Source organism: Delphinapterus leucas, chromosome 9 (assembly GCF_059928025.1).
Source record: "Delphinapterus leucas isolate spDelLeu-1000000601 "Yukka" chromosome 9, BTC_Dleu_Yukka2, whole genome shotgun sequence".
Classification (NCBI taxonomy): domain Eukaryota; kingdom Metazoa; phylum Chordata; class Mammalia; order Artiodactyla; family Monodontidae; genus Delphinapterus; species Delphinapterus leucas.
Window position 1 is genome coordinate 75637759 of NC_143137.1, and position 12444 is coordinate 75650202.

The 12444-nt window shown below is 36.9% G+C and overlaps 1 protein-coding gene across 1 annotated transcript in view; it reads right to left on the bottom strand.

Moving 5' to 3' along the window:
* RUNDC3B (RUN domain containing 3B) overlaps positions 1–12444 on the bottom strand; it is a 159355-nt gene that overhangs the window by 41962 nt on the left and 104949 nt on the right. The window contains exon 9 of the mRNA XM_022588273.2: positions 11137–11294. Within this exon, the coding sequence (XP_022443981.1) occupies positions 11137–11294 (158 nt within the window). The remainder of the gene's footprint in view (positions 1–11136; positions 11295–12444) is intronic.

Sequence of the window (12444 nt, forward strand, 5' to 3'; positions counted from 1 at the left end):
CTGAAACACCACCCTGTTACCTCACCACTAACCAATCAGGAAAAAGTCAAGTCCCCTGCAACCCTCATCCCAAATGTTGCCTTTAAAAACGTTATGCCCTGGCCAGCTGGTAAGATGGATCTGAGACAAACCTTTGTCTCCCCATCTTTTCAGCACCCTTTTCGATCAATAAACCTTTCTCTGCTCCAAACTCCAACTTTTCAGTTTGTTTGGCCTCACTGTGCGTGGGGCACATGAACTTGGGTTTGACAACAATCCTAACTTCCCTTCCTCTGGATAAATACTCAGAAGTGGGATTGATGGCTCATACTATTAATTTTCTGAGGAAGCTCCATACTGTTTTCCAAAGAGGCTGCACCAATTTACATTCTCACAACGTTGTCCAAGGATTCCCTTTTTTCTACATCCTTGCGAACACTTATCATCTATCGTCTTTCTGCTAATAGAAATTCTCACAGGTGTGAGGTAATATCTCATTGTAATTGTAATTTGCATTTCCCTGATGATTAGCGAAGTTGAACATCTTTCCATGTACCTGTTGGTCATCTGTATGTCTTCTTTGGAGAAATGTCTATTCAAGTCTTTTGCTCATTTTTTAATTGGTTTGTTTGTTTGTTCCTATTGAGTTGTACGAGTTCCTTATATATTTTGGATATTAACTCTGCAAGGGAGCAATGTTTGCCACCCCAAAATACATGTCTTTGGCATAAGAATTAATTTAGAATGATTGTTTTCAAGAAAAAGAAGACTCAGAAGTCTTTATTTTTACCATCCCCTTAGCTACCTAAAGAATTTAGATAATGGGTCTGGTTCCAGGAACAGAGCTATCACCAAAGACACCTTCAAAGAATATGGGCTAGGTGTGGTAAGGGAGAGATCAGAGTCTACTCTGCGTCTCACTATCTTCGCATGGTCAAGCAAACATTTGCTTACCAAACATTTACTTTCTCATCTCCATGTAAATTTCATCCCTCCACTCTGAAGTCCCAAACCACTACTTCCAACATCCTACCCTCTTTTGTCTTTAGCTGAAGATGGTATTTAAGGTGAGGGTTTCAGCCAGAGCACCCTAGCTTCAAAAACTAGATCTTACATTCTTTTGAGCCCTCAATATTACATTCATTATTTTAATGAAAGACAAAAAGGTGAAATTTCCACAGTTTGGTCTCTTTCCTTCCTTTCAGAGATTAGGCTCAAGTCTACTGCTACTTACAAGCTCTTTTAAAAGATGCAGAATCCCATATGTATAACTGATTCACTTTGTTATAATGCAGAAACTAACACACCATTGTAAAGCAATTATACCCCAATAAAGATGTGAAAAAAAAAAAAGATGCAGAATCCCATTCTCTATATTTTGAGAGCAGTGCCTAGTCAATTCAAAGCTGTCCATATTATTCTGTTCACTTACTTGATTCTTTATCCTGTGTCTCCAAACTTGAGGGTTATCCTCTCTCCCTCACATTGCTCCTTTCCCACCTACCTCAGATGCTGTGCTGATGCTCATGATGAAGCTTTACTGTCAGCCTCTAGATATACATAAGGCATATAGCCCTTGGCACTTAGCATTTAATATCTGTGACTCCACGTACTCCTAAGCAATCCCAAAGGTCCATGGCATGAGGCAATTTTCAATTTTGATAAGTCAATACACTGGACGCTGGTGGCTACAAGGCAAGTTCTGAGCGTGAGTCTAGCAAATGCCCAGCACCCCTGCTGCACACCTTTGTTACTTTCCACTTACTATTTATTTCCTGATGTACTGTAATTCTCAGGATATAGTCCAGTACTATTTGTGACAGGGCACACTGAGAAAATCTTAGGCTACAATCTTCATGAAAATAAAGGACCTAATCTAGCAGGACTACAGGAGTGCAAAATTTTATGCTCATGAGCATAACATTGAGAATCATAATGAGAATAATGAGAATGAGGTAGAGAGCACTGAAGTTCCAGAAAGGGAAAGCCACCGAACACCAGGTGTTGATACACTCCACCCCTCACTCTTCTAGGAACACAGGGTAAGAGAGTTACGGCCTCCAAGCCTCTCTTGACGACCCTGGAAGAGGAAGAGGACCACCACTCAGGCACTATTTGTTTACTGTCGGTGTTGGTGGCTGCCGTCCACTCAGTGTAAACTCTATGAGGGCAGGGACTTCATTTTATTCACTCCTGTATCACCGGCACCTAGAACAGGGCCTGGCTCTTCATGGCATTCTCAATATTTATTTGTCAAATGAATGAATAAAGGCCAGAGAAGTTACAAAAGCAATTTAGCACCAAAAGAAATAATGTAACTTTTTTTTTTTTGTCTGTGCCGCACAGCATGTGGGATCTTAGTTCCCTGACCAGGGATCAAAACTGTGCCCCCTACAGTGGAAGCATGGAGTCTTAACCATTGGACCACCAGGGAGGTCCCTACTCTTCTTCATTTAAAGTTTACCAGAATTGGAAAATGCTCATATAGCTTGTGAATATCCTAATTTCTTCATAATTTTAATATTAAAATTTCTTTGGGACTTCCCTGGTGGTCCAGTGGTTAAGAATCCACCTTCCAATGCAGGGGATGAGGGTTCAATCCCTGGCTGGGAACTAAGATCCTACATGCCTCAACTAGAGAAGCTCAAGTGCTGCAACTAGAGAAGCCTGCACGCCGCAATGAAGACCCAACGCAGCCAAATAAATATTTTTAAAAAATAAATCTTTGTGTTTTGTTTTCTGTTAATTTTAGACACAGCCATGGGATAAAGACTCACTTTGTATCACTTTACAATTATTTCCCTTCAAATAAAACATTTTGAAAGAAGAAGCCTAAAAAGGAGCCACATACCCCCAAATTTTAAATTATTTACCTATGAAGTATTCTTGCCCAAAAAGTTAACCCCAAATCAAAGTCTCTTAAATGCTTTTCAGCCTTGTTTACACTTAAAAAAAAAATTGAAGTATAGCTGATTTACAATAGTATACTAATTTCAAGTATATAGCGTAGTTATTCGATATTTTATGAATTATACTCCACTTAAAATTATTATAAAATGTTGGCTATATTCCCTGTGCTATAAATTACATCCTTGTATCTTATTTATTTTATCCTGGTTGCACTTTAGACCTTAACTTGACAGTATCTTTTGAAAAGAAAGAAACATTAATGAGTAATTTATTTTATTTTTTAAAAAAATTGTTTTATTTGTTTATTTTTGACCGTGCTGGGTCTTCGTTGCTGCGCGCGGGCTTTCTCTAGTTGTGGCGAGGCGGGTCTACTCTTTGTTGCGGCGCGCGGGCTTCTCATTGCGGTGGCTTCTCTTGTTGCGGAGCATGGGCTCTAGGTGCGCAGGCTTCAGTAGTTGTGGTGCGTGGGCTCAGTGGTTGTGGCTCGTGGGCTCTAGAGCGCAGACTCAGTAGTTGTGGCGCACGGGCTTAGTTGCTCCGTGGCATGTGGGATCTTCCCGGACCAGGGGAAGATCGCTCGATCGCGTGTCCCCTGCATTGGCAGGCGGATTCTTAACCACTGCACTACCGGGGAAGCCCTAATGAGTAATTTAGAACCTCGAAAAACACTCAGATGTCTCCTTTTCTTTCTTTCTTTTTTTGGCTGTGCTGTGTGGCTTGTGGCATCTTAGTTCCCTGGCCAGAGACTGAACCCAGGCCCCCAACGTAGACTCCTAACCACTGGATCACCGGGGAATCCCCTCAAATGCTTCCTTTTCCCTCTCATTTTAAAATATAAGATAAACCCTGGATTCTTAGAGGAATGGATGATTCCAGGACAGGAAATATAGAAGATGAGCCTGGGATATCTTGTACCAGAAAACAAGAAAATTAGCAAAGACAAATGTGTCATGTCAGAAGGACACAGGAACGAAAATAAAGGCATTTCCATTAGTCAAAGATAGGACAATTTGAGCATCAAAAAGAAAAATTTATGGGACAGAAATACCCTGAATATAGGCATTTCTGCTATAGTGCAGAAACAAAACAAAACAGCGTTCTGCAATTACACACTGAAAATAGCTGGCCTTATGGGGAGAACAGGGTTAGGGGCTGACAACTCAAAGTCTATTCAACTTTCCAACTACAACACTAAGAAAAACTGTGACAAACCTAATAAAACTTCAAACCCAATTTAAAATATTTGTTAAATTCCTATTAATTAAAGAAATATTACAATAACTTTACAACGACAACAGCTTTAACAACAACAAAAAAGTAAAAGCCATTTGATGGAAGAGGGTGCAAGGAAGGGTCAAGGCTGCTGAGGCTGAGGTTTGCCATGGGGGCAAGGACAACTACAGAACAAGCGCCTCCAAGTTCTAGCTCAACTGAGCTAGAGGAAAGCACGGTGAGAGAGTATTATGTACAGTGAGAGAGTGCCATCTGTTGGTGGCCTGCAGTATTTGCCTGTAGTAGTGTATTCTGCATTCTGCTGGTGTTTTATTTATTTAGGCTGCGCCAGGTCTTAGCTGTGGCGTGCGGGATCTTTAGTTGCACACTGCGGGCTTCTTAATTGTGGCATGTGGACTCTTAGTTGCAGCGTGCATGTAGGATCTAGCTCCCAGACCAGGGATCGAACCCGGGCCTGCTGTGTTGGGAGCTTGGAGTCTTACCCACCAGGTAAGTCCCTGCTGGTGTTACTTTTTTGAGAAACGTTAACCTCTAGGAAAAAATCAATTATGAATCAAGGCGATTTCTTTGCTATACTAACATCATCCCCTTACTTATGAACCTTGTATGCGCTAATTCACATTATAGAAGAGATTATATGTAACAAGTTCATAACCTCAAAAGAGAGAAAGCAAAGCAAAATCTTCACTTCATTAGGAGCTAAGTAGGACATCAGCATCTTACTTTGAAAATTAATAATACCCTGTAAGAACTGTCATGGTAACCACCAAATAGCCCTGATAAGGAAAAGTTCTTTATAGACGATTCTAGCTTTTAAGCATAGAGGGAATAACAATTAGGAAATCACCATTTTACAAATCCTGATGAATCAACTGCTCCAAGTAATGCTCATCCATGGTCAAGCCATTAGATGAAAGGCTGATGAGAACTTACACAAAGGAGAAATAAGGCTGTAACCACCTAAATCCACAGTCCTATTTTAAGATCAATAAAAGTGGGACAACTTGTCTGCTTCCCAATATGAAGTACTGAGCACTACCTATAAAATATTCTTGTCATAAAATTAAACTCAAATTTAGCCCAGCACCTCAGAGCAGTGGTTTTCAATGCTGACTGGACATCAGAAACACCTGGGAAGCTTTTTAAACACTTGTACACTTGCCTGGGTCCCACCTTTGACAAATTAAATCAACATCTCTTGAGGTAAGGCTCAGGCAGGCATCCTCATTTTTCAAAATATACTTTTAAAAGGCTCCCTGAAGGATTCTAAATGTGCAACCAAGATTGAGAACTACTAATCCAGAGTTAAGAGGATATACTTTACAGAATAAACAGTACAAAGCAGTGATTTCTCAAACTTTAATGTGTCAATTAATCCCCTGAGGATCTTATTAAATACAGATTCTGATTCAACAGGTCTGGGGAGGGCCCTGAGAATCTGCTCCCAGATGATGCAAATGTGCCAGTCCACTTTGAGAAGAGAGGATATAGTACAGAGAATACAGCTGTCCAACACCAATTAAGAAGAGTCACATATGGAATTTAAAATTTTCTAGTAGCCACCTTAAAAAGCAAGTGAAATTAATTTTAATGATGCACTTATTTAACCCAATACATCCCAAACATTATCATTTCAATAGGTAGTCAATATAAAAAGTTACTAATGAGACATTTTACATTCTTTATTTCACACTATCCGGTGTGGATTTTATACTTACAGCATATCTTAGCTCAGACTAGCCACATTTCAAGTGCTCAACAGTCACATGTGGCTAATGGCTACATACTGGGAGGCATAGGCATATAAGAACAAGGTAAATAAACCACAAAGAACTAATCCAGAATGCTGGATGTTATGCAGGAAAAGTCTGCAAATAGACAATGACAGGAAAAGTAAAAGTGGGGAAAACTGTTCTAAATTAAGAGGCTTATGAGACATAACTATATGGAAAGTATGAGTGAATCCTGATTTGAAAAAGATCAACTACAAAAAAGTTTCTTTTAAAACAATTACGGAAACTTGGTATGAAAGCACATTCCATGATAAAAACAATTGTCCCTAATTTTATCAGGTGTGATTATGAAATTATGTGAGAAAGTATCCATAGTTTTTACAGATGTACAATGAAGTACACAGGAATCAAAGGGCATGATTGCTTCAAAATCATTCAGCAAAAAGTGAAAAAGAAAAAAGACAAGTAAAGCAAATTTGACAAATTCTGTTCAATCTGGGTGACGGGCAATCAGAGGTTTATTCTACAATTCTTTCTTTTGTGGATACTTGACAATTTCTTTTTTTTTATTTTATAAATTTAGTTATTTTTGATTTATTTTTGGCTGCACTGGGTCTTCAGTGAGAGGGGGCTACTCTTGGTTGTGGTGCATGTGCTTCTCATTGTGGTGGCTTCTCGTGTTGCAGAGCGTGGGCTCTGTAGTTGTGGCCTGCGGGCTCTAGAGCACAGGCTCAGTAGTTGTGGTGCAGGGGCTTAGCTGTTCCGCTGCATGTGGGATCTTCCCGGACCAGGGCTTGGACCCATGTCCCCTGCATTGGCAGGTGGATTCTTAACCACTGAGCCACCAAGGAAGTCCCTTGAAAATTTCTTAATAAAAAATTAAAAATATAATAATAGCTTCAGAATTTAAATGCTAATTATAATTTTATAAGTGTTAAATGCTAAAGAACAGAAATAACTAAACAAAACAATATTTATATGTTAATAGTGATATTGTCTGATTTATAAATTGTAATTTAGGGATGCTTCCCTTTTTCGTGTACTCAATGTAAAACATTTGCCAAATAAAATGAGTCACTTCTCCATGAAATTTGTAGGGCAGTTCCAACTGTTGTAGGCCCCTGGCCCAGATATAAGGACATCTGCTCAGATATAAGAGACTCTGCCAGCAGTTTTAATCTAACAAAAGGACTGTAAAGGCAATGAAATGCCATTCATATCAAGTAAGTACACCTTTCCTGTTGTAATATATAATTTCTTCCTAATACCAAGAAAATACAATAGAAATGGTTCTACCTATCTGGTACCTGGCCTTTTTCTCTTCTGGATGCATTTTCTTGACTTTTCTGTTCTTATGTGGATAATAGAGTATGTAATATATATTAGCATGATTGTAATTTAATATTTTAATAACTGTTACCTGCCAAAAATATATATGACCAGCAACTGTCATGATCTGTCCATTATTAACGGGGCTATGATGACATCACTGCATTCTCCTGTTAGAATCCATACCACTCATCCTAAAATTTGTGAACCAGGATGCCATAGCATCCTTGGCTTCTGGTTTGCAGGCCAACAGATCAAACCATCACTACTCACCACGAACTACACCAAATTGGCTGTTGAACTGTAACAATGGCTTAGTTTTAGCAATGCATGATTCTTCACTCTACTATTTAGACTCTTCAGTCCCTTCTCTAGGGAGCCCTGTAAGACATTTTACTATTCCTGTTCTTCAAATCATGAATAGAAAAATTTCATCAACTAAATATAAAAGACTCCCTATTACACATTTTATTGGTATTAATCATGACAAAGAATTTAGCTTTTGCATACTGTTCTGAAGCTGTCTATTCTTGAGGTCTGCAATCAGTGTTTTACAAAGAAACCTTCTGTACAGTAGAACATCTATCTGAAGGTCTATCACGGATCCATAATATTATTATAAATATTAATCCAACTACCATTTAGAAACTAGATCTCAAAAGTGATACTCAGGAATAATACAATCAAGTCCAAATTCACTGTCTGGGCATGATAAGGCAAAGCATTTTAAACTCACTATTTATCCGAGTGAATTTATCAAGGAGATCTTAAGGTTTCTGTAAGCCAAAACAGGCTAATAATCTTGACTACCTTCTTTGTCCTACCTGTGTTAAACATGATACCACTTAATACTCATAATAATCCACAAGGTGAATATTATCTCAGTTTTACAAATAAGAAAACAGAGGCTCCAAGATATTAATCAAGATTGAGCTCATATTAGGCAAGGGCAGAGCCAATATCTGAACACAGTCCTGATTTGCAAGAAAGCTTTGGGATACTCCTCTACCATATCACACTGTGCACTCTACTGCCAAAACTACAAGATGTTCAGATTTTATGAGTATTCAAAGACATTATTAAAGCATACTTTAACAGTAATTCAACAACACAGATAACCGTTGAGAAATACATAAAAAGCTAAGTGACAAATTATTTAAATCACCCAGGAAAAGCTAACCAACATAATGTAGAAGCAAATACTTCATGCTTCATATTCTATTTAATGCTCCTTTTCTGACCTTTTTCTTTATACATTATATATTTTAATCTTCTCAAGGCCACTTTTATCTCCTCTGGATTAACAAAGGGAACTTCAGTGCCCAACTTTGACTGCAGGCCTTCCTAACTGTTGGTAAAAAAAAATATCAGGAAGGAAAAAATGTCCACTCTCTCCCTATAGTTTCAAGGTGCCCAGAGATTATCTGCACCTTAAATATGATTCTGATAACAAAGTAAATCGTAAACATTCTGGAAGGCATGTATCTTACTCTTCCATTAAGTATTCTTGTAATGGTTTTTGTACAAAGGAACCTTGTAAGACACCAATTTACAACCTAGCCAGAGATTGTAGCCATGGTATATGAAAATAAATCTTTAACCTCTAAACTCAATAGTCTAATTCTCATCAGTGGCCTTAATTTTTTTATTTTTTGCTCTAGTAACTTAAAGAGATTAAAAATAACTCTAAGGTTTCTTTGCAAAATCAGGAAGATCAACGACACTTCTATCACAAAAGTAAGATAAAACCATAACTCGTAGATTCTTTTTCAAGCTAAAAAGTTTGAGACTGTTTCCTTTAAATTATCAGAAGCAAAAGAAATGTGATAGTCAAATTTAATTCTTCAAATGAAAATATCTCTGTGATGAAATAAAAAACGACTACATAATTATTTATAAGTTAAAAGCATTTAGACAAACTACCAGTATTATTTGCAAAAGAAAAATTATTTTCTTAATCTTTTAATTGTAAAGAAATAACCAGAAATCTCTACTGTTTGCTTCATAATATTCTTCTCTCTGCTTATAGTAGTGAGGGGCTACGGGAGGTATTAATCTGCCCCTCAGTGACTGATACCCCATACGACACACTCTCTTTAAAATATTAGAAAAAATGGGACTTCCCTGGTGGCGCAGTGGTTAAGAATCTGCCTGCCAATGCAGGGAGCATGGGTTCAATCCCTGGTCCAGGAAGATCCCACATGCCGCAGAGCAACTAAGCCCGTGCGCCACAACTGCTGAGCCTGTGCTCTAGAGCCTGGGTCCACAACTACTGAGCCTGCGTGCCTAGAGCCCATGCTCTGCAACAAGAGAAGCCACTGCGATGAGAAGCCCATGCACTGCAACGAAGAGTAGCCCCCGCTCGCCATAAATAGAGAAAGCCCACATGCAGCCACAAAGACCCAATGCAGCCAAAAAATAAAATAAAATTTAAAATACGTTTAAAAAATTAGAAAAAAAGTAAAAAACAATATGCGAACATAATTCTTTTTATCAAGATACAAATTCCCAGAAAACATTTAATTTTTATGCTCCTTAATAAAACTTTACTTAAAAAAATCATTTTTTATGCTTTTAGTCTCAAAGTATCTCCTTGCAAATTACTTGTTAATTACAAAAGGAACAACAGTAACTATACAGAAGAGAAAAACACCTTAACCAAATGACTAAAATTAACATCACTAATAAAAGGCCAACAGGCTTCATTGACCTCTGCATGTGATATCCTGAGGACACACTGCTTACGCTGTATTCCAGCCACAAATGGATAAGCTCATTCTAATCACAAGGAAAAGCACACAAACTCAAACTGACAGATAGTCTATAAAATTACTAGCCTGCATTCTCAGAAATAACAATCTCATGTGAGACAATCACTGAAAAACTATTCTAAGTTAAAAGTGACTAAAGAGAATGACAGCCAAATGCAAAATGTGATCCTGGATTGGATCCTGTACCAAAAAACCAAAAGCAATAAGAAACATTACTTGGACAATTGATGAAAGTGAAATATGAGTTACAGGTAAAAGAAGTATTTTACTGATTTAAATTTCTTAAAATGAGAGCCGAAGTGTGGGTATTTAAGATAATGCCATTGTTCTTAGGAAAAACACACTGAAGTACTAAGGGGTAAAGAGATAATGATGTATGCAACCTCTCAGGTAGTTCAGAAAATAATGTTTGTATATACAAGCAGAGGGAGAGAATTATGACATGTGGAAAATGCTGAAAATTGGTGAATCTAAGAAGGGGCATGTGGGAATTATTTTGTACTATCCTTGTAACTTTTCTGAAAGTTTGAAATTATTTCAAAGTAAAAAATTTAAAAGTCATCCTTAAGATTACGTAAATATTAATATGAGAAGATTTTTCACCATAAACAACTAATTGATAAAATTAAGTTTGACAAAATGGTATGGTTAGTGCAAGTGATTTGAACAGCGATAAGTTAAGGAGCTGTACCAGAATGTAGATCAATACACAGTTTTCTTCATCAAAAAAAGTCTTGCTATGAAAAAAAGTCAGCTCGACTAAACTGTGCTTAGTGACATCCTGGCACAACCTGGTAACAAACAGTTTCTATAATGGCACTGTACTTAAATAGTACAGTGTACTTCGAATAGATGACCTTATATACCATCTTTTTGCAATCAATCAATCAATCACTAAATACTTTAAAATTATGCATGTGCATTTGGAATAATACACACCAAGTTATCGCGTTAACTCTGGACAGCACAACTGAAGGTGATTTTTATTTTCTTCCCATATTTTGTAAAGTTTCTACAGTGACCATGATTACTTTTATAAGAAAAAAGTAAACTTTTTAAAAAGAGTAAGTGAAAAAGAACTAAACAGAAGGCAATCAGACTTCTTGGAACTTGAATCCTATGCCACACATGCCATTTTTCTTAACTTTACTGCCAAAATGTTTCCAAAAGGACTCACTTACAGCTGATCTTGAAGCTCCACAATTATATATTCTAATTGTTCCTTCTCCAATTTATGAGCCAGATCAGAATCTTCAATCCTCTGTAGTAGTATTTTATTCTGAGCGACAGATTCAGACAGCTGGTTCTCTCGAAGTCGTAAGAGTTCTTCAAGATAACCCTGGAAATACAGATCACCAAGATATAGCAAGTGCAAAATTCTAATATGTATCTTGAAGACAAATGCTGAGTAGCTTAAATGTTATTCTTATCTATATTGTAATGAAACAATTTCAAAGTATCACTGAAGAAATAGAAAAAAAAAGCTTTAATTGAATTAAAAATTTAATATATGTTTTCCATTATTTGAAGCTCTTCTCTAAAGTTCAATAAAATATGTTTGTAATTTAAGGTAAAACTTAGCTGAAACATTATAATTTCTAAGCTCCACAACAGTGATAAACACTCTCAATGCCTCCTAGCTTCAAAATACAGACCTAATTACAGAATGATCAATTATAAAGCTGCCTCTCTGTGATTATTGTTCAAAAACAGTTATTAACATTTTAGCATTAACAAATTAGTGGGAAGCAGTATAATGTCTAGGTTAGGCCTGCAGGCTTAGGGATTATATCGTGTCATATTCAGTTCTACTACTTATAAACTAAGTGTCCTTGGGTAAATTACTTAATCTCTCTGTGCCTTATTTTCATCATCTAAAAAAGTGGGAAAAATAAGGGTACCTAGCTGGGAAGATCAAATGAATTAATACAGTGCTTAGAATACTAGCTGGTACCCTGTATGCAATGTATAATTCCTAGCTATTATTATCAGCAGACACCTAATAGATATGAGACTTTTTGAACAGATCCTCTCTTACCTTTTCACCCATTTATTGTTTCTTTGTCCTTTTGCTCTGCTTTCTGGGAGTCTTCATTGAATTTATCCTCCAAATCCTTATACTAAATTTTTGAACTCAGGGAATCTTATTTTTCATTTCCAGTTTTTTTTGTGTGTTTTCTGACTGTTCCCTTCTCACGGTATCCTATTCTTTTTAGATCAGTGTGCTTTAAAATTCCTCTCAGGATATCAATTAGAATTTTTTTTCTTAGAGTATTCTTCTATTCCATTTCTTATCCTTTTCATGTGCCATTAACAAACTGCTTTAGCTATTTTGGCTTCATGATACATGTTAATAGTAACTAACACTGTTCCTGTTACCGAACTTCTTTTTTCAGATTTTTTTCCTGACAATTCTCAAATATTTGTTTTTTCCATAATAAAAATCTCAAAAACTAAAGTTAATTTTTACAAATGAAATTTTGTAGGTA